Source organism: Gracilinanus agilis, chromosome 1, assembly GCF_016433145.1.
Source record: "Gracilinanus agilis isolate LMUSP501 chromosome 1, AgileGrace, whole genome shotgun sequence".
Taxonomy (NCBI): domain Eukaryota; kingdom Metazoa; phylum Chordata; class Mammalia; order Didelphimorphia; family Didelphidae; genus Gracilinanus; species Gracilinanus agilis.
The window spans coordinates 762482309-762504692 of record NC_058130.1 but is presented as its reverse complement, the minus strand read 5'-3'; the positions used below and the strand labels follow the sequence as shown (position 1 = coordinate 762504692).

Genomic DNA, 22384 nt, shown 5'->3' with positions numbered 1-22384 from the left:
TTGATTTTGCTTTTGATTTCAGCGGCCCAGTCCAATCCAACTTTACTCCCCTCCTTTTATACTGGCACCGATCAAAGACAAACAGACAGAACTGGGAGAGACATTTGGAGAAGCCAGCCAGAAGTATAATGTGCTCTTCGTTGGCTATTGTTTGTCCCATGATCAGCGCTGGCTCTTAGCCTCTTGCACTGACCTCCATGGCGAATTATTGGAAACTTGCATTGTAAATATTGATTTACCAAACAGGTAGGAACCTTGGCTTTTCCAGGACACATGGATCGATATCCTGTCCATCCTCTTTTCTTTTGTCATGTGCATGAACCTTTCCGTTTTCATTTCCATATGTAGTTGGCACAGTGTGTTTTGTCTCTTTTGGGTTTTTGAGGAGGAATGGGGGCAGTTGATAATGGAGGATGGATCAGAGTGACACACTCAGGGGAAAATTGCTTTATCCTTTTTTTTTTCCACTCCCTACCTCTCCAGATCCCGGAGGAGTAAAGTGTCACCACGAAAAATTGGGCTCCAAAAGTTATGGGAATGGTGCATTGGGATCGTTCAGATGACATCACTGCCTTGGAGAGTTGTGATTGGGCGCCTTGGGAGGCTTGGCCACGGGGAGTTAAAAGGTAAATAGATCTTGAAGCCAGAGAAAGGAGGATATTATAGAGGGAGTTTGGGATCATTACAGAAGAACAGAGAAAATAACTGGCTGCTTCAAATGATGTCAGATTGCTACATCTGGGTCTCTCTCTATGTATCCAGGACAGAATATTACCTGTGTCCTAGCTAGTTATTTGTCTAGTTAATTGTTAGGTTTTAGAGGCCATTTAAAGAAATGTCAAAAAGTAGAGGACTGGCATAGAAGCAGGGAAAGTGAGGTTCAAATCCTGCCTCTGGCAGAGATAGGATCTCTCGCTACTTTGGAAACTCTGTAAATAAAGAGTTAAGCAGGTACAGTTCTGCCATTGATAGATAACATCTCCTCCCTGGGAGTTCTTTATTCCAGTGGAAGCATAGGCCCACTTTATGCACCACCCCTCCCCCCATCCCTCCCAACCAAAAAAAAAAAAAGGAATCATATAATATACTAATGACTATAATCTACTTGTCTTAAAAATCCATTTATTGTTGATTTTTTTGGTAGCACATTTCAACTAAAGAGCTCATGGAACTGTACACAGAACTTTCAAACTATTCTTAACACTTCCCCTAATCCAGCTTGATCGACTTGTAGCAAGTATCACCAATTGCTATAGTTTTTTTTTCAGCGTTTCTAATTTGTAGGAATGTCATTCTGACAATGAGGCTATTAGTAGTCTGAAGGGATACAATAAAAATGTTGAGAGAATCATCATTTCAATTCTTTTTTTCTCAAATCATAATTTCTTTGAAACTCAAATTTTTCTTTCTTTTTAATACAAGATTCCTCTGTATTCCTCTGTATTTGTTGATTATCGATTCCAAAAGAGCATTTGCCTTGGTAAGGCAAAGTGGAACTGTACCTATTCGCTAATAAGGGGGGACCCCATTCATATTTTATAATTCCTCAATGATGCAATCCAAATGATATTTTTGTTCAGTTTGTCACCACCAGCTATTTACTTGGCATTTAGTATGTACTAGACACAGAGTTAAATAGTAGAGATTGATAAAAGGACAAAAATAGCTCCTGCCCTCAGGGAGTTCCCATTCTGAAGGGGGAGATAAACAATCTGGTACTTATAAGATATATGATAAATTGGAAGCAAGCTGAGAGAGAAGACCTGAGAGATGAGGAATCCTGGGAAGGGTTTTCTTGTAGAAGGTAGAATCTTACTTGAGGCTTGAAGGAAGCCAATGAGTTTCTATTCACAAATATTCACCAAGTGTAATAGAGAGAGACATATTCTTGCCAGAGGTATTATCTATCATTATGGAATATAAACCATACAAAAGCCAAATAAAAGAATGTTCCCACTGATGGAGAGATTCTATAGACACACTTATTAGCTCATAATATTAGTTTGCTTAAACACATTCCAGGGCATTAGATCAATTTGATCTAATAAATAATTGAGACAGAAGAAAAAGAAATCTATGAAGAATTTTAAAATTCCAGTACCTCATAGTTTTGCATAAAGATGGCCTTGGGATTTTGAAGTCTAGTCAACAAAACCATAATTTTTGCTTTTGCTACCAAAAAGAAAAAGTTTCCAAAAGAGACTATGATGATTAGTATATCTCTCATTCCAAGGTGAGTCCCTTGCTAAATTCAGAGAAGGTCATCAATAGGTTTTCCCTAAAATGATGATTTCTTGACCATGGCAGCCAAGAGTTGGGAGGTGTCAATAGAGGGCTGACTTTCTGGTTCTCTCACTTTCTTAACTTTATGGTTCCAGGGAAACTCTCTGAAGATTTAAAATTACAAGTGAATTTCCCAACTTAATTGGTGAGGAGAGCTTCCACAGCAATACTTTCTTTTGCCAATGAAATTAAAGTTCCCAACAACAATAATAAAATGCAAAAATTCTTCCACTAATATTATCATGTAAGGGTTGTTTTCTGAGTCATTGGAGAGAATATTCAGACTAATTAAATCAGATCCTTGAGATGCTAAACTTGGGGAAGGGGGAAGAGAAGGGAGGAAAAGAGAAAGTGAAACAAAGGCAACTTTATTTCTTAAAAGCTTTGGGCATGTGCCAATTTAGTTCATTTATTTAGCATAGCTGCTCTCATTCCTAGGCAATAGGCAATGGGACATTTAAGGCAGCAGGGAGAACTGGGAGTCTGATGGGGAGTGAGTGTAATATTCAGGTGAATCTTCTCTTTTGGAAAGTTATTGGGGGCAGCTATGGGTTCAGTAGATGGAGAGCCAGGCCTAGACATGGGAGGACCTAGGTTTAAGTAGGATCTCAGATACTTCTTGGCTTTGTAACTTTGGGCAAGTCACCTAACTCCCATTGCCTAGCCCATACTGCCTTTCTGTGTTGGAACCAATACACAGTATTGATTCCAAGAAAAAGTTATTAAGGAAGACATTTTGTCCTGTTTTTGTGGTCAAAGGGAGGCCCCCCTTTCCTCTCATTATAGCTCCCTTCTTTAACAGGAGAATGGGAATAAGGACATCTCTCAGAAGGCTGAGAGGATAAAAGTTGTGATTTTATCAAGAGACCCAAGGACAGGATTAAAATGTTAGTTCATCAGTGTACTTTTGTGTACTTTTTGTGTCCTTCCCTTGGTGGGTCAAAGAATTCTATCATTCTTGGGTGGTGGTAACAGATCTGAAACTTAGTCTCAGGAGGAGTGCCCCATGTGTGTCCATGTGTGTTCTTAATCTTCAGAGTTCTTGTGATGAAGTATTCACCTTGACTGCCTTTTTTCCCCTCTTCCTTATTTGTTTTGAAATCTATAATTCACATCTGTTTGCTTTTCGGTGATTTCATGTGCTCTTCATGTTACACTCAGAGCTCTTATTTCAAGTATTGCAGTTTGAAGTGTATTTAGGAGATGAAAATAGTTTTTTTTTTCACCTGCTCTTTAGAAAGAGAAATAGGGTTTTTGAAAGAAGATTTGGGTATAAAGATTTGTGAGAGAGTGACACTTGTGTATTTCTGGGGGAATTTTTGTAGCCTTGGGCGTGTTGGAATGGTAAAAAGACTGAAGGCCAACTGAGAGTTTGGAAATCCCACACAAATGCTCCTCTTTAAGGATCTTCATGCTTTTGTGCATTGACAGTGAGCAAACAGAAATATATGAGAGAAAGTATGTGTTTTGTTTTTCAGAGCAATTAGTAGGACATGATTGGCTATCAGTCGAATATTACCTTCCTTGTGCGGGCCTCCTCCTTCTCCTCAAATCTAAAGTAGAATGCCTTTATTCTCTGGTATTTATTACTTTCCTATTTTAAAAACAAAGTGAATAAATCCATATAAGAATAGGGAAAAAGTATTCCCTTTATATAGAAGAGTTAGAAAAGCAGCTAAGGTGTGATAACATACTATTAAATTCCATTGGGGCAGCTAGGTGACTCAGTTGAGTGCCAGGTCTGGGGTCAGGACTTGGGTTCAAGTCTGGCCTTAAGACACTTCTTAACTCTATGATCCTGTTTGTCTAGAGTTATTACTAAGACAAAAAGTAAAGGTTATTAAAAAAAAACCAAAACATTGCCATACAAAAGCATTCTTAAGTGGTCCATGTTGGGTGCTTTATAAAACATATTGCCAGATGCTTCCCTTTGAGACCTTTAAAAATAAGTTTCCCCAGGGGCAGCTGGGTAGCTCAGTGGAGTGAGAGTCAGGCCTAGAGACAGGAGGTCCTAGGTTCAAACCCGGCTTCAGCCACTTCCCAGCTGTGTGACCTTGGGCAAGTCACTTGACCCCCATTGCCCACCCTTACCAATCTTCCATCTATGAAACAATACACCGAAGTACAAGGGTTTAAAAAAAATTAAAAAAAAAAAGTTTCCCCATAAATGCATTCAGTTTGTAGAATCATTTTTTTTTTAGTTTGAGAAAGAATTTCTATAACCTAATTATTGGTCTTTATACTAAATTAATGACACAAGTGTTAGGTGATATGATCTTACGGTGGGAAGAGAAATTGAGATCAGGAGATTTTCAACTAGAAGGAACTTGGAAGGACATCTAGTCTTATTCCCTCATTTTCCAGATTGTTAGGAATAAAGCTGAAATTCAGTGTCAGGCCTTCTAATTCTCCTGGTAGGTGGGAAAGGGGAAGGGAATAATAACTATGTGCCAAGCATTGTACTGATTTGTAAATACTATCTCACATGATCCTGAAATTGTGCCTCTCCCAGTGCTCAGCCAAATGGAAGAAAAAGAAACATGCCATTTTCTGTGAGCATTTAAAGCATTTCAGTAGAGCCAAAGAGAGAACTGATAGCTGTGCAAGACTAAAGTTACCTTTCGTTTCAGACTGGAGCATCCTTCTGGGTGAATGTTCACTGCAGACAATCAGTAAACAGCTGAAGGAGGCATGTCGCATGTGTGGACTCTCAGCTGCAGATTCACCTTCCATCCTCAGTGCCTGCCTGGTGGCCATGGAGCCCCAGGGGGCCTTCGTTGTGATGCCAGGTAAAACCCCTATCCAGAGGTTGAGTTTGTGGGACAGGATCTTCTGATCACCTGCTATTCTTGTGGAAGAGAGGGAGAGATGTTGGTTAGGACCATTTGCAGTTTGTTAGATTTACATCAATTAAATGGCTGGATCCAAAGAGTAATTATTAGTCAGCTAGTGGTTATTAACTGTATACTCTGTGCCAGACACTGTGCTAAAAGCTGAGCAGACAGAAAGACACAACCAACCAAATCAGAAGTCCCCGTTCTCCGGGAGCTTATAGTCTAATGGAAAGGCAGTGTGCAAATATAAGTTGAGATTGGGCCCAGAGGGAAAGAGCTAAGATTAAGGAAGTCTTCCTGTAGAAGGTGAAGCTTTAACAGAGTCTTGAAAGAAGCCTGGAGACAGAGACAGGAGTGGGCTGGGTAGAAAAAAGCATGACATGTATGGTGAACAGCTAGGGAAATAGTCAGAGGAGGGAGATGAAGTTTCTTGTTCACAGTACAGCAAGGAGGTTAGTGCCACTGGATCACAGAGTATGTGTCAGGAGGTGTAAGGTATGAAAAGACTGGAAAGGAAGGGATCAAGGCTAGGCTATGAAGGCTTTAAAAGCCATACAGGGTAGCTCAGGGGAATAGAGTGCCAGGCCTGGAGACAGAAGGTCCTGGGTTCAAATGTGACCTCTGACACATCTTAGCTGTGTGACCCTGGGCAAATCACTTAACCCGGATTGCCTAGCCCTTACTGCCCTTATGCCTTAGAACTGATACTTAGGATCAATCCTAAGGCAAAAGAGTAAGGTGTTTTTTTTTTTTTTTTGGTTTTTTTTTTTTTTTAAGCCAAACAGGATTTGATATTTAATCCTGGAGATGAATGTGGGAATTTATTGAATGGAGGGATGGATGACTTACACTGGGACAGCTGAGTGGAGGATGAATTGGAGTAGCAAGAGATTTGAGGCAGGAAGACCCCACCAGGTGATGAGGGCCTGCATTAGAACAATGCCAGTATTAGGGAGAGAAGGGGATATTTGAGACATGCTGCAAAGATGCCATCTCATATCTGTGTCACATATCTACAGGTCTTGGCAATGGCTTGGATTGGGGGGAGGAGAGGGGATAGGTAGTGAAGATCCAGGATGACTTCTAAGTTGTGAGCCTGAGGGACCAAGGCCCTCAAGGTTATAAGGAAAGCTTGAAAGAGGCCTGGGGGAAAGTGAGTTTGGTTTTGGATATGTTTCTGGAATTTTACTGGGAATCTAATTTGTATTGTTTCAAATGTAATTGGAGATATTTGACTGAAGGTGAGCAGAGAGTTTTATATTTGACAAGTAGATCTGATAGCCGTCTGCACAGAGATTAATCCATGTGGGCTGATCAGATCCAGAAATGAAATAGTCTAGAGGGCTCAATCCAGAGCTCTGTGATCTACCCACAGTGGATGACGATCCACCAAAGGAGCTGGAGAAAGAGAAGTCATACAGGGAGGAGGAGAACCAGGAGAGAGGGGCATCATGAAAAGGACAGTAAAAAGAAGCTGAGAGATAATCCATGGAATTTGGTAACTCTGGAGAGTCATTTCAGTTGAGTGAGGAGGTTGGAAGCCAAACTGTGGAGTGTTTTTGTCACTGATATGATCCCATTTGTGTCCAGTCATTGAATGTTGACTCTCATCTCGAATGACTGATTCATCTGATGTCTCAGACTTGGAATTGTGAACTTTCCCTTCCTGTGGCCATGTTAAAGCAGCAGCTTGGTGCTTCAGGGCCCCCAAATGAGGAAGGGGGTCATTCCTTCTCTTACAGATGCTGTCACCATGGGCTCTGTTTTTGGCCGCAGTACCGCACTGAACCTCCAGTCATCTCAGCTCAACACACCTCAAGATGCTTCTTGTACACACATCCTGGTGTTTCCAACATCTTCAACTATCCAGGTGGCTCCGGCCAACTACCCAAATGAAGATGGCTTCAGCCCCAACAATGGTGAGTGCCGGTGCTGTTCCCTTTCACCCAGATCAGAAGTTAACACAAAGTGGAGGTTTGAGTCCTTGACTTCTTTGACAATCTGGTAAAGCGTGTGGCAGACCCTTTTCAGAATGAGTTTTTTAAACAATTAAAGGACATACTAGATTTCCACTAGAGGTTAATGAAATTAAAGAAGCAGTTTTTTCCCCCTGTCACCTTTCACAGAACCACCCCAACCCCCTGAAATCTGGCCGTGGACCTTGGACCCTGGGTTAAGTCCCTTGCTCAGACCATTATTTAAGAAAAGTAGAAAAATAGGAACTATTCATAATAAGCCTCTAGAGATTCCTCTGTTTTCAGAAAATAATGTATAAAGGAGATGAGAAGCTAAGGGGTGACCTCTTCTCATTTCAGTGCCCCAAGCATGATATAGGAGCTGACTGCTATGTGTCTGGTACTGTGCTAGGCTCTGGGGAATCCAGAGCATCCTGACCATTAGGAGCTTATAGTCTCATTGGAGGTGTGAATACATGCAAACTAAATACAGAGCAAATAAAGATAATTTGGGAGTAAGGGGAGCACTAACATCTCTGGGGATTGATAAAGGCCTCCTAGAAGAGGTAGTGCCTGAGCTGGGCTCTGGAGGGAGCCGGGGATCCTACCAAAAGTGTGTGTAGTGAGATGGATTTCAGGCAGAGGGTACAGACTGTGCGAAAAGCCCAGAGATGGCAGTGGAGACCATCAAGTTAGTTAGATTGGGAATGAATACAAGATGCACCTGATTATAAAATGGAGGCAGGCTGGGACTGGAGATGGGGAAGGGGCAGCTTACTTCACCCTGGTTTCTTAAAAGCTGTGTAAAGGGACCTTGTGTCTCCATAGTCATATCCCTAAGCTACTATATCTCATCTGTAGTAGCAACTAAATAAAAACTATTGATCCTATCTTAAAATAGTTCTTGGTAAACAAATTCATAATAAGGCAATTTAATTCTCCATTTAATGTCTCTTCATTGTTTTTTGCTTTCCTTATTATAAGCGTTTTAAAGAAGCTTTTTAAAAATTACTTTTAAAGTAAATAAAGTGGTGGTTTAAAAAAAACCAAACACTTTTTGCCTTTAAAAGGCACAGATTCTTGATCTGTTTTGGCATTTGAGCAAGGCCTCCCTCCCAAAAGAAAGGCCGCCTCTGTTAATATACACTCATGAAGACATCCTCTCCCAGGTCTGGAATCCAAGCTGAAAGCAGGATCTGCAAATATTAACCTGTATTAACTTGACTCTTGGTCCTTCCCATGCTAATTAGAAGCATGTACATAGAAGGGCATTTTCTAAGTGGTGTGAAATGTAACTTTCCTAATTCTCTTCTGTTTAACAATTAAACTGCTTCCTTTGGAGGCCAAGCAGAGCAGAGCTAGTTTTGATTCAGACAGGCAGGTTGGAGAATAAGACCCAAAGTCCTGGAAGCTCAGCCTTTTCTGGCCCTTCCCTCCACTGCCAACCAGTTAGGCCTCTGTTTCACTCCATCTTTCAAACGGGATATTATTTATCCTGTCTCTCTTCCCCCTCCTCCCCCCAAGTTTACAACTTTGAGCTCCCTACAAGCTCAATTCTGCTATGCTAATTGACAACAGGAATCAAATTCCTCACCTGTTCTTCTGAAACTAAGATTGTAGTATATCAAATACAACATTTAGAGACAAGAACTCTAAGTTCTAATCCCTGGTCATTTCCCCAAAGGACCTCATGGATATTCTTAACCCCTTAATGCATCATTTCCTTTTCTGTCTGCAAACAGAAATGTATTTCATCAGAGAGCTTTGTAAGGGAGCACCCAGAGTTTAAAGAACTTGCCCAGGGTCACAAAGCCAGTGTGTGTAAAGGGCAGCTCTTCCTGACTCCTGAGACTGGCCCTTTATTTACTAGAAATCAGCCAGTCAGTTAACATGGATTAAGCACTTACTGTGTGCCAGGTGCTGTGCTAAGCTCTGGGGATATAAAATGAGACTAATGACAGCCCCTGCCTCAAGGAGCTGACAGTCTAATGGGGGAGACAACAAGGAAACACCGTGTACAAAGCCAGCTCTAGACAGGAGAACAGGAAATCTTTAACTGGAGGAAGGCACTGGAATGAGGAGGGGTGGGAAGAAGCTTCCTGGAGAAGGTGAGATACCAGCTGGGAGTCAGAGGAGCCAGAGGAGCTCGTCCCATATCAGCAAGGGATTCGTGACAGGGTGAGCCCGAGGTCCAGGGGGCGATCGGGGACAATGTATCTCTAAAGGAAGGTCACTACGTGCTTTTCTAGTAGCCGCTGTTTCAGGCCTTTAAGGCAAGGCCAGAGATTCTCCTAGGCTGAAGCACTTCGTTGTTGAAGGGTGTTCCAAGAGGCCAGAGGGACTCCTGTCTCTCCCTTGAGCGGCAAACCCCTGGTCATTGCAGGCCAGTGGAGGCTGCTGCCTTGGCTTCTTTACCTACAACCACAGGATGAGCAGTGAGAAAGGTCTGCTGTATTGGCTTTTCAGCTCCACAGCGTGGAGGCTGCTGCCCAGCTCAGCATTGGAATGAATGGCCTCTTCTTGCATTTCTGCCTCAGCTTCTCATACCCCATAGAGTCCATCTTCCTCTCTGCCACCAAGATGATTTTCCTTCAGTGCTCTTCCTACCACTGTACTCCTCACCCCCAATCAACTCCAGTGACTCCCTAGTGCCTCGAGGGTCCAAGATGAGCTCCTTTGTTCATCTTTTAAAACCTTTTGAAAATTGGCCCTCTTCTACATTTCCAAACTTATTTCTCAGCAGTTCTCTTCTCCTGGTGGCCTAGTGGAGAAAACCCAGGACTTGGAGTCAGAAAGACTCCAAATTCAGCCTCAGACAATTCCTAGCTGTGGGACCTTGGGCAAATCACTTAAACTGTCTGCCTCAGTCTTCTCAAGTGTAAAATGGGGATGGTAATAGCACCTACACTGTTATGAAGATCAAATGAGGTAACATTTGTAAAGCACTTAGCCCAGTACCTGGCATGCAGTAGATGCTACAAAAATGCATATTCCCTTCCCCATCTCCTCATTGTCTGCCTTCTTGGCCATTTCACACATACTATATGAGCTCTTCCAATCTCTCTGCCTTTACACTGCCCTTCCCCCTGAGCCTTCACCACCTACCACTTGAATCCCATTCCCTTCAAACTCAACTGGAAGGCAATCTCTTAAATGAAGCCCCCCTCCCATCCCATCCCCACCCCATCCCTCCCTGAATCACCTTGCTATTTGTTTCCGGTATCTGGATGCTTTAATGTACCCCACCATCACTCCTGACATAGTAGATTCTCTTTCAAGATAGGAGCTGTTTTGTTTTTGTGTCCCCAAGGCCTAGCACAGTGGGTGTTTATACATATGAGGTAGTTGGTTGATTGATTTTTCCTTGTTATAAGCAAATGATTTAATAAGCTTGTAGGAGGTGGAGGGAATAAAATGGGAATCATTTGGGGTGGGGTTGGACAGTTTGGCTTGGCCTAGGAAGAATACCATATTTCCACATTGGTTCTTGGATTTGCAGAATTACATTATTAATTTTCCTTAGTGTTTTCAATTAACTTGCATACTTAGAGCCTGATCAAATACAGCATGTTGTAATTTAACTCAAGTTGCTGTCTGTAGTTGACTGAGTATTCCATAAATACCAGATAATGCAGAGTTTGCATGTTAATGTATTTCAAAGCTTTATGTGGCAGGTTGCTGAGAGCTTCCATTAACCAATTATTATGTAGGTTAATTCCCTCTGATGCCAATCCTTTTGGTTTCTATTTCTATCATTCTGTTCTGACATGAAAACCTCTTTATTTGGTTAAGAATGGATTTTAAACAGGGGTTTGTCTTCATTTCCCCATTCAATCAGTGCTTTACATTAGGCCATTGATGGAGATTAAAGACCAAAAGACAGAACTCTTTAGCCCTCAACAGTCTTCTCTTCATAGACAAAAGCCTGAAAATGGGTGCACAGATGTGCTTAGACATACTTTGAAATGGGAATATGGTGCAGTGTTTTTTCCTTCCTAAAATGAGATGTCATTTTTGATCCTTTTTTTTTTTCTGTCCTTTTTTAGATGATATGTTCGATCTTCCATTCCCAGATGATATGGACAATGACATTAGGATTTTAATTACGGGGAACCTCCATTCCTCTCCAAACTCCTCACCAGTTCCTTCCCCAGGCTCTCCTTCTGGAATTGGAGTGGGCTCTCATTTCCAGCACAGTCGGGTAAGGTGGGCTTGGGCAATCACAACTCTTTTGTCTTGTAACTGGGCATCTTGGTCAACTGTCTGCTTTGGGTGGGGAGAAGGACATGCAGAAAGAGGCCTACCTTTGCTCCATTTTGAAAAGAGGACAGTGGAACTCGGAATAAATATATTTTGGGGGAATGATGAAGTTTTATGTCAGAAATTTGTTCTCTCTGCAGGTGCTGGAGTTTTATGCAAATATTATTGACTTAACAAAAATGAAGCTTTGGGCACATGCTGTTTACAAGTTATTTTTACCCAGAGTGGCTTTTAAGAAGCCAGCTCCAGCATCATTGCTTATTTAAGATGTAAATTAATTTTGTTAATTCAAGAAAGAATTGTTGATTGTTGCATTCATTTGAGGGAAGTTTGGCACAGTTCTCTTCTCCCCTCAAAACTCTGAAGTAGCGCAAAAGCCGACTGGCTGCTTTTATTTCTTCATGCCTGCTGTAATCCTTCCTATTATCAACAGGCAGAAAATAACCAAATGCTGTGCTTGTGAACTGGCAAAAAGGAGGGCTCCCTCAAGACTCAGAGTTTCAAGTTAAATGTGAAAGCATTCCAGAGTATCCTGGATGCTGAAGAGGCAGCTTGAACGTACAACTTAGTTCCCTTAAATGCACCAGAGACAATGGAGGCTGATTCAAAGATTTCAGAGCCATAAAATTCCCACCACTGTTCATGTTGGCCATAGGCACCTCCTTATGGCGCTCTTTTTTCTTTTGTTTTAAATCGTATAAGACTGAAGGAGTTAAGGACATGAGCAGTAGGTATATGAACCAAACTTTCACTAAGAAAAGTAATGTTAGGAGCATCCCTTTGACCATAAGCAGCTTTGACCTTCCCTCTAGGGCTCTGATTTAGGTCAGTTTAATTCTGTTCTCAAGAATATTTTAAAAGGGAGCACAGGGAGTAGTCTTAGCCTGGTTAGCCACAGAACAGGTGGAATTAGCCCTGGGGGTGGGGTGGGGGGCTCTGCCTGCCTCTGTGGTTGGGGCCTGCTACTAAAGAGGAGTCTTCCCTCCCCTCCTGAGGCTCCTGCAACCCTATGCAGGCTTCATTACCATGGACCCATACAAGGCAGAATACTCCAGAATACCATTTCTCCTTGTCCATGAACTAGTTCAGATTGAGTAATGGTAATACTAGCTAGCATTTATATATACCTTGAAAGTTTGCAGACCATTCTCCAAAGACTATCTTATGTGATCTTCACAACAACCTTGAGAGGTTAGGGTTCTTATTATTCCCATTTTACAGATGAGGAAACTGAGACAGAGGTGAAGTGACTTTCCCAGTAAAGGGTTGAGGTCAGATTTGAACAATAAGCAAGTGATTTCTGTTTTGCTTTGAAGGCCCCATCCTGTCCCCAGGTCCCTAAACAGAGTTAGGGAACAAAAAATGGGAGATGATAATTTCCATAATGGAAAAATCCATCCAAGACTTCCACTAGACTTCAAGGATGATGTTTCTCACAAGAGGATGCCCACAGGACTTTTCCAGATGAACTTGTTTTAGTAATTCAGTGTAACCACTAACAAGGAGTGTGGTAATAGAGGTATAATTTTAGTTTCTAAAAGCCAACAATGTATCCTGGGTCAGAGCTTTCTTCCACATGTCCTTTAACAGACTGCCACAGTTTACCAACCCCATTTTTGACAAAGGTAAAAAATAGGGGTCTGCCTCATCACAGAATTCATCCATAGAGCCCAGGTTAAAAGGGGCATGGTGGGAAATGGTACTCTCCAAAAGAGGACCATCCAATGCAGTTCAGAATCTGAAACTTAGTTAAATACTTCATAGAAAGAGAAATGTCATTTCTTCTCAAGGTAATTTTGCTTGAGCTATATAAGCAGCAAGAAAAGCTTGTGCCAGCCAGGAGATAATTAGCTAGTTTTGGTTTTCTAACATACCCACAGCCAGGTGAGTCTCTCTGGGGGCTGTTGAACTTTCTTTGATGCCTAGTTAAGATATCAGAGCAGGAGAAAGACCTTTATGGTCTGCAATGTGAACATCTCACAGTTTAGCTTGAAATTACATGGACTTTATGTAATGATACTGGGTTTTCTCCCTAAACCAAGGGGTGTGTGTGTGTGTCCGTCCTGGACCTTTTTCAGCACCTTCTCAGAGTCATGTTTTCAAATGCATAAAATGCACAAAGGAAACCAATTAGATTGGAATACAATTATAAAAAATATTTTTTTAAACAAGTTTTTACTCAATCTATGCCTGTAAATCTACATATCTCAGATTAAGAGTCTCTGCTCTAAGCCAAAGGCAAGAGGAGGAAATGAAGGACAGTTTTGCTCTTGCTGGGCCCAGCTTCTTTCTTAGCTTTTTAGTCTTTTCAAGAGCGATTAAAAGGCTAAAAGGTGGAGGAAATAACTCAGGGGAAACCTTTCTTTTAGTAGTGATGCTATCAGAGCTTCTAGTAGGGCATGAATGCATGTTAGAGCGTGGCTTCTCCGTTGGGCAGAACCCTTAGTAACTTTCACAAATGTCTGCAGCATTTGTGTTAGAATCGAGGTTGGAGAGGAACAAAGACTGGAGGCTGCTGCTCTATGGGATGAAACCAATTTTTTATTAAAAAATAAATCCATGACTTGTTTTGGGTCTGACTTTGACCTTTGAAAGGGCACCGTCCAAGGAATGATATGGGACAGATATCTTGATTTGTATTCATCTAAAGCAAAACAGCCCCTTTTCTACCAATTCCCCTTACTAATTTTTAGTAGACGTTGAGTGTCAACATTTACCCACTAAAGCTATATTTTACAGTTCAGTATTTTACTTGACTAGAGCATTGTATGAAGGAGACCTCTTCATTGAGACTAAGTCCCTGGATGGTTCCTCTATAATAGTGATGATGATGACAGTGATAACTAACATTCTCTGATGCATTAAGTTTTGCAAAGCAGTTTACATATTGTCTTATTTGATCCTCACTATAGTCCTGTGAGGTAAGTGCTGTCATCATCCCTATTTTACAGTTGAGGATACTGAGGTTAAGAGGAAGTGAAATGCTTTCTTCAGGGTCACACAGCTACTAAGTGTCTAAGGCACGATTCTAATTCAGGTTCCGAATCCAGACCTTGAATTTTATCTACCATGCCAAACCCAGTGTTTTTTTAGCCTGGGACAATCTCTTAAGACTCCATTCTGATATGGTCCAATCTGTTCTACAACCAGATAGTTCTTTGTAGGAACCCATTTATTACATACTTAAAACATTAGATCATTTATGTCATTGATTACACCAAAAGGTTTGAAATGAATGTGCATATGGATATCTGCGAGGATGTCTCTTATTTTCTCCTACATGAAAAATGGTTCATGGTGCTTCCCCTATGGTTAGTGAGGCAGCAGTAGTGTCATTTGTACTAAAGAGTAGCAGGATATTTATGGTGTCTGAATCCTGCTGGTTGATAGTTAATAGGTCTGCTCATGATTACTTTGTTTTATTTTTGAAGAAGTTTTTAATGTCTTACTTGATGGTAAGAAGGAACCAGTGAATGAAGGAATTTCTGAAAGATAGCCTGTAGGAGAACTTTGGTGTCAGATTTTACAATAGGCATAAGAAACCTTAATGAGAAAGGTAGCTAGATGTAGTGAACAGAGGGCCAACTCCAAATCAGCACAATGCAGCCACAAGCTTTGCCTCTGACCCACTGACTGGGTGACCCTGGGCAAGTGGCTCAACCTCCCAGAGATGGAGGCAGGCAGTCTTTGCATTGGTCTGGGGGCTGGCAGAAAGCATTTCTTTACCAGAGAGCAAACTCCACCCCCAGATCAAAATATAAAATCTTTGGTCATAGCTATGTCCTTGGGGCTCTGGGTTAGTGTCTCATTGCTCTCTTTGGGTGGAATCATTGTTTGGGTTAGCTACATGTGCAGGGAAGTTGGATCCTCACTGTTTGCTCTTTTCCGTCATCTGGTGTCCTGGCTGAAAGGGAATGAATCAGCTCAGTACAACCAGCACACTGCAGAAAGGCTTTCAAGACAAACTAACCTCCCTTGCTGGATCTCTTCCTGTGTTTTGTCTTCCTCAGAGCCAGGGTGAGCGCCTTCTTTCTAGAGAAGCTCCTGAGGAACTGAAGCAGCAACCCCTTGCACTGGGCTATTTTGTGTCAACGGCCAAAGCTGAGAACCTTCCTCAGTGGTTCTGGTCCTCATGTCCACAAGCCCAAAACCAGTGCCCTCTCTTCCTCAAGGTTGGTCTGCACTTTAAATTCAAATGGGTTGGGCTGACAGTGGTGCCTACGATGCTGTTTTCTAGATGAAATGTCTGTCCAAAGCTGTGCCATCTCTGCTCTCCCACAAGCACTCTGTCCTGGGAGCTCCTAACAGAAACGTAAATCACTCTGAGGGTCTCCCACATATGGTCATCTGACCTTTACTTAAATAAAGCTCTCCACTGTCTGGGAGCCCATTGACTTACCAGGGACACTCTCCTGATGAACAATTCTCTTCTCACCCATACTAGAGATTGCGTGATTACTGTGGGTGAGAGAAGGACTGAGTCACCAGCCCAGGGCTAATAGCCTCTGAGGTCTCCCTTGCCATAGGGCTGCCCTCCCCACAGTTGTCAGATCATTCCTCTGTCCCTCTCTTGAATGGCCCTTTGGACATTGGCATCTGCTGAGGATTGCTTTGCCCCAAACCAGGCTCCTGTAGTCCTGGGCACGATGGAACCTAGTAGAGCCAAGGAGGAGGAGCAGCTGGGAGTGACTCCCCATATGAGCTGTGACTGTGGGCAGCATCTCCGTGCTTCCACTGACCTGCTCTGAGTTCAAGAGAGTGAATGCTTTGGTCCTCTGGGAGGCGGGGCAGTGACTAGACTTTTCATGAGAAGATTCCTAAGAGGGGAAGTGGAAGCCCATGGATCTGAGGGCTGAAGCAGTGGGAGCTCTGAGTGGTTCCCATAACTATAAAGCGTGTTTTTGTTAAACCTTCTTGGTAATTTTTTCTGAAGTATAAATCCCTGAGCATCCCATACAGAACTCAGGTGCCCCTGCCCAGATGACTTTCCCTGCAGGCCAGGCAGTTCCTAGTCTTGTCTGTGCCCCCTCTGTGTCATCTCCCACCCATGTCTCCCTCTCTTCCTCCACACGCCTAGGGCAGGATCTCAGGCCTCCTCATTGAGGACCTCCAGTCTTGAGTCTTCCCGTTCCAAACCCTATGACATCACCTGCCAATCTGATAATCCCAGCCAGGGGTGTCTCTCCCCTCTGTCCCCACTCAGGAAGAGCTGGTGGCTCCTGTTTTCTCTATGGGGTATCTTAGAGATTGAGAGTCCTTCCAGAGTGATCCCATCTGACTTTTCTGAATTCACATCCTGACTCCTTGCTTACAACATTCTGGATACTTCAGTTGACTTTCTGTTGGCAAAACTGGGAGTGTGGGTCGCCCCCATGTCTCAGAGAAACCAGGGTCCTTTAAGGCTCCTCTTGAGGCCCCTCCAGACCTCCCTCAGCACTGCTCCTCCTTTAGCTTATTTGGTTTTTATGTCTCAATTTGCATGTTCGTATCCAGACATTTGTATGCCTGATTGTCAGAATAGCTAATGATGGTTTGACCCTCATCTTCCCTGTCATCCGCCAGGCCTCCCTGCACCACCACATCTCAGTAGCTCAGATGGACGAACTTCTCCCCACCAGGACCTCTCAGCGCGTGCCACACCCTCTCGACTCCAAAACCACATCCGATGTCCTAAGGTAACAGATACTCTTGGGGGACGTGGGGGCCCTGAACTGCACTTTCTCTGATCACCCTGGCCCGGACATCAAGCTCGATTCACTTGGCTCTGTTGCTCTTCCAGGATGTTGTTAAATTTTGTGATTATAGGGAGAATGGAAAGGGCGTCGAACAAGGGAACTTAGGGACCAGTGAGTCCAAGCCTTGCCTTCATGCTGCTGACCAAAGGCAAAGGGGTTACCTGTTGCTCCGATAGACCACCCTGATGAGCCCAGGGAAGTCTTCAGAGATACAAAGCTTCATAGACAGTGCCCAAACAGGGGAGTAGCTCTGATTAGTTATTTCATGAACCTAATGAGATAGATGCATGGTGGTCTTTTTTGTTTGTAGGTGGTTTGTGTTCATTGTTCTCAAAAACTGGTCTCTGTCATCAACATGGAGGGGACTCTGACTACTGAGGATAGGCTTAATCCAACCTGATGTAAAGAGCCAAATTTCACTCCAAAAATCAGTTTGAAATTCAAATTACTTTACAGCTAAACTTTACAAATTAAAAAAAAAGTATGTGTAAATCTTTGTATATCGAAAAGGAAAATAGACACATTATAATTCTCTGACTCCAATGGCCATTTCTTCATTGTGATAGCAGGTAGATTCCTTCCACTACCATCAGGAAAAAAATGAATTCTTTTTGCCTGTTATTCTCAGAAATCAGCTTTCCACCCTTAATGCCAGCTAACAATTCCATAGCTCAGATAGTGAAGTATTAGGTTAAGCCATCACCTAACCCTACTTAATTTTGGCCTTAAGCCTTTCAAATCGATTCCTCGGAATTCAGAGAGAAGCAGAATTAAAGGGTGGAGAGTCCATTTCTTTGGTCCAGGTTAAGGAAAAAGTGAGGACCCACAGTCAGCTTAAGGAAAGAAGGTTCTTAGCCCCTGGTTAAGAGCAGACTGTCCCCCAAATGGCCAACCAGCTGGAAGGCAGAGATGTGGGCCACCAGCCACAGCACCCTTCTTTTGGCTGCTCACCCATACATGTGCTTCCTCTGCAGGTTTGTTCTGGAACAATACAACGCGCTGTCCTGGCTCACGTGTAATCCTGCCACCCAGGATCGCACTTCCTGCCTTCCCGTCCACTTTGTGGTGCTCACTCAATTGTACAACGCCATCATGAATATCCTTTAATTTGAAAAGCACTTGTTCCTTTCTGGCTCAGACCTCCCTCTCTTTCCTCAAAACCTCAATCGAAGAAATGAACTACAATCTGCAAAAGGCCCATAATCCTTTCTCCAGACCAGCCTCCATGATCCTGTGATGGGCTTCACTTTCCCAAGAGGCACATGTCAATTCTGCCGTGTTCATCTCTGCCCGAGTGACACGACACATTGATGCTTCTCTCAAGGACCTGGGAACTCCTGGGCACAGTGACATTCAGCCAGTGTTAATGTCGTGTAGGGCCTAGTCCTACTGGTCAACAGGAAGTTTTGTGTTTTGTGTGGGTCTTTTTTTCTTTTTTTTTCCTTTTTTTTTTTTAGGAGGAAAACATGGAGAATGTGGTGTCCTTTTCCATAGAGGACTGACCCTGTTTTGAGTCTCTGTTTAAAAAATTAGGGCAAGTTTGCTCTTCAGGGCTAAGTCCTCTGGGAATTGGTACGGGTAGCCTGCAAATGTTTGAACTCCATAAGGTGGGGCTATAGAAAAATAAGGACCAGCTCAAGTATGTTATTAAAAAAACCATAAAAAACAAACAAAAAAAAAAGTTTCTGCCGCCTTAATAATTGGAATGAGTGCTTTGGTTGATTTCTCAGTCTGTGTAGATGGGAATGGTCTGGCACATGTTAACTTTGTCTATTTATTTTAAATCATATTGTTGTTGTCTTTGTTTTTGTTTTTAAATGAGTGAGGACCAGGTACTCTAGATGAAACCCGAACAAGAGCCCCCCATAGGGATTATTTGTCTACACACCTGTCTGTCCTCTGACCTCAAAACCAGAAGAGGGGTAAAAACAAATCAGGGAGATGACGTTTGAAAAGAAACACATTCAGAACCATGCAGCACATTTGGCCAAGAAGCAAACTGGGCTTGAACGATGTCCACCCTACTTCCTATTAAAATGGCCAGGGTTGACTAAAAGGTAACAAGCAGGCAGACTCCAATTCAGGGCTGTGGTGGCCAGCATCCAGGTCCAGCCATCTTCTGGAGCTGGGGCTGAAGTTTCCTTTCCAAGGGGGTGATGATGCTCTGAAAACAATGCTGAAAAAGAGTGAAAGCCCACTGTGTCCATATCCCGAGGAATGCTGACTCAAAATCATGTCTGAGTACAGTGGATTCTTTCTGGACCATAGGAATATTATTTCAAAGAAATAAGAAAACTTGTCATTAAATTAGTACTTGAAGTTGAACCACTGTGGTGGGACTTTGTTGAGTAAAATGATTGCCTTTTTGAAATGTTAATGGCTGTAATTGAAGCGTTGTAGGACTCTTCATTCCTGGCTCTCCTGAGCTGTAGGGGGGTTGTATTGTGGCTGCTGGGGGCACTTGTCACTGACGGGCAGGGGCACTTGAATCATCAGGCAGTGAGATCTAGGAGTCTGTGGAGAGAATCATGCAAATTTTAAAAGTTCTTCCAAAATACTTTCATGTTCTGGTTAACAAAAAAAAAGTGTAAGAATTACTATGATTTTTTAAAAGTATTTTTCTTGAAATAATCTAATGTTTAAAAACAAATTATATTAAAGAAAAAAGTCTGTTGTGTGGTGGGAAGGTGAAAGCAGAGAAGGAACCATGTAAATGGGTAATTTTGTTCTCTGAACCACCCGAGGGGCGGTGGGGGGTGGGGGGGAGGGCGGGGCATCTCCGCAATGTATAGGTTAAAAAATCTGATATATCAAACCATTTGTATCTAATGTGTACAGTGTAAAATTGACTTTAAAAATATTGCAGTGCTATTTTTTCTTAATCAGAAAGGAAAATTCTCAAGGCCTTTTGAAGCGCATAAAAATATGAAGATTGTAAACTTGTATAAAAATTTAACTTGGTGAGAAGACAAATTGTAAAGTAGACATTTGTAATCTTTTACCACTTTGGGGTTGTTTTTTCCCAGAATTCATCTGAATTTTTTTTTAATGGGCTGTTTTTATGCAGGGGCTTTTTTTCCCTAGAAACCCAGTTCTAAGCAAAAAAGGAAAAAAAAAACCCACAAAAAAAATTATTAAAAAAGGCAGCAAAGGGTAGTTTTCATCTGGTGTCGTTTTTATTTAAGTTTTTTAAGTTAAGAAAAGCTGGTGACATATTTATACGTTTTTGTGCAAAATGAATGGCAATAGATTTTAAAAAATCTTATTATGTACTTCTGTGTGAAAGTCTGTAAAATATTTCCCTTAAATATGCATTATTTTACTTGTGAGTTTTTTACTGAATTAATCTGAAATGTACAAGCCCTGGATTTGCTACAGAGTGAAGAAGTTATTTTATTTTATTTTTTTTTTTTAATTTCTAATTTTGGAGATCATGCAGAAATCAGAACTCTTACTGTGGTTTGAGCTGAGGGGCGAGGGGGGGAGGGGATTGTCCCGCATGCGTGTATGTATATTTCAGAACCTTTTTTAAATGTAAAAGCTGTACATTTCTGGGAAGTTCTGAATTTTTGTCTTTTTTTTTTTTTTCCTTCAAGCATTTTGCAGTGAGCTTCTTTTATATATAGCAGACAATTTGAAAGAATACAAAAATATGTGAAGTTCATTTAAAAAAAACTACAGTATATCGCTGGTACAATACACTAAAAAGACTTTGATAAAAAGAAACAATAATAAAAGGCCTCCATTTTAAATGTCATTCATATATACCTTGTGGATGAGAGCTATATACTTTTACACACTTTTTTAGATGAATAAATTATTGAATTACTGAAACTTTGAGTACATCTTTCTTTTCTTTTCTAACTACATTGCCCAGGACAAGTGAAGGAGAGGCTCAGAAAACAATCTGGGCCTGCTACCTGTGCCTAATGCCCCAGGCCGGGTGACTTCTCTCCTCATCATCCAAAGAGGGCCAGGGACCTTGGCCGGTAGTGGCCACGGCTTTGCAGAGGGGAATGCTGAAGCCCAGGGAGGTCTGACCCCAGAGCCAATGACCTTTCTGCTTTTCTGTGGCAATACTATTTTGATTGTAATCGGCCTGGGAAAAGGGAGATGGATTGTAGTCTAGACCTTAGCCAAGATATTGAACCTGTCAGATAGGAGCATGGGGAGGGGAAGAAACTCTTAAGATCCCTACAGAAACTCGCCTACCTTAAAACTTCTGTGGCCTCAGAGGCAGCTGGGTGGCTCAGTGGGTAGAAGTCCTGGGTTCAGATCTAGCCTCAGATATTTCCTAGTGATGTGACTGTGGGCAATTTTCCTCTGCCTCAGAGCCAATACACAGTATTGATTCTCAGACAGAAGGCAAGGGTTTAAGAAAAAAATGTATGACCTCTTGCCAATCCTGGGAGCAGCCCTAGGGAACAGGGAATGTGTTTTAACATTTAACTTAAATAATTTAATATCCTAGAACAAAACACCTTTGTTATGGAAGTAAGCAATTTCAGGGACCCGCTTTTCTCTGTCTCTCCCCTTCTCAAGAGTACCAGTATCTCTTCTCCACCTTAGGACCCAACTCTCTTCCGCAGAGATCATTCCAGGCTCTTGACTGTAAAGCAAACTCTCTCAGTTAGAAATAGTGACGCCAAGGCAGCCCTCATCCCTGCCTCTCACTATCTAGAAAGATGCTTCTGGATTTGCGGCTAGAAAGGCCCTGCGATGTGGGGGAATCCGCCCTCCACCAGCTCAGGGAGTGGCTCCCCATTTCCTAATAGTCAATCTTCACACAGTACTGGAGCTAAAAAGAAAAAGAAAAAATCCCCGACATCTTTCTGCCCATGGATGGGAAATTCCAATTCCAGCTGTCTGGCCCGCAGCGGGGTGGTCTCCGGACCGTGAGGGATCTCAGGGGAGCCGAGGGCACAATTCTCCCCAGTCCTATGGGAAACGGAAGTAGGTGGACTCTGTGGGAAGCAGTGTCCGTGGCTGCTGCCCAGCACCAAGGTGGTGGCTCTGGCTCCCGCCCTCTCTGCTGTCCTTCAAGGGGCACCTCTGTTGCCTTCGCTTCCCTGGCGCCCGGCTTCCTGCCACGTGACTATAAAGTGGCCATTAATCCATCCCGCCGTGTCTGACTTCCTGTCACGTGACTATAAAGTAGCTACTAATCCATCTGGCTCCTCCTCCCAGCTGGTGCTCAGGTGGATAAGTCCTCGGTATGGGAATTAGACCCTGAATTCGGAGTCAGAAAAGGGCACGGATATCCTTGAGTCTTCTCTATTTATCTTATCTCTGAGCTTCCAGGTGCATTAGAGGAGAG

The 22384-nt window shown here is 42.5% G+C and overlaps 1 protein-coding gene across 1 annotated transcript in view; it reads left to right on the top strand.

Moving 5' to 3' along the window:
- The window catches only part of MED13L (mediator complex subunit 13L), a 425714-nt gene extending 406858 nt beyond the window's left edge, over positions 1–18856 (top strand). Inside the window, exons 24-31 of the mRNA XM_044673746.1 lie at positions 23–246; positions 484–626; positions 4914–5072; positions 6860–7036; positions 11119–11273; positions 15343–15504; positions 16895–17007; positions 18042–18856. Of these exons, the coding sequence (XP_044529681.1) occupies positions 23–246; positions 484–626; positions 4914–5072; positions 6860–7036; positions 11119–11273; positions 15343–15504; positions 16895–17007; positions 18042–18174 (1266 nt within the window). The 3' untranslated portion in view covers positions 18175–18856. The remainder of the gene's footprint in view (positions 1–22; positions 247–483; positions 627–4913; positions 5073–6859; positions 7037–11118; positions 11274–15342; positions 15505–16894; positions 17008–18041) is intronic.
- The last annotated feature ends 3528 nt before the right edge of the window (positions 18857–22384 follow it).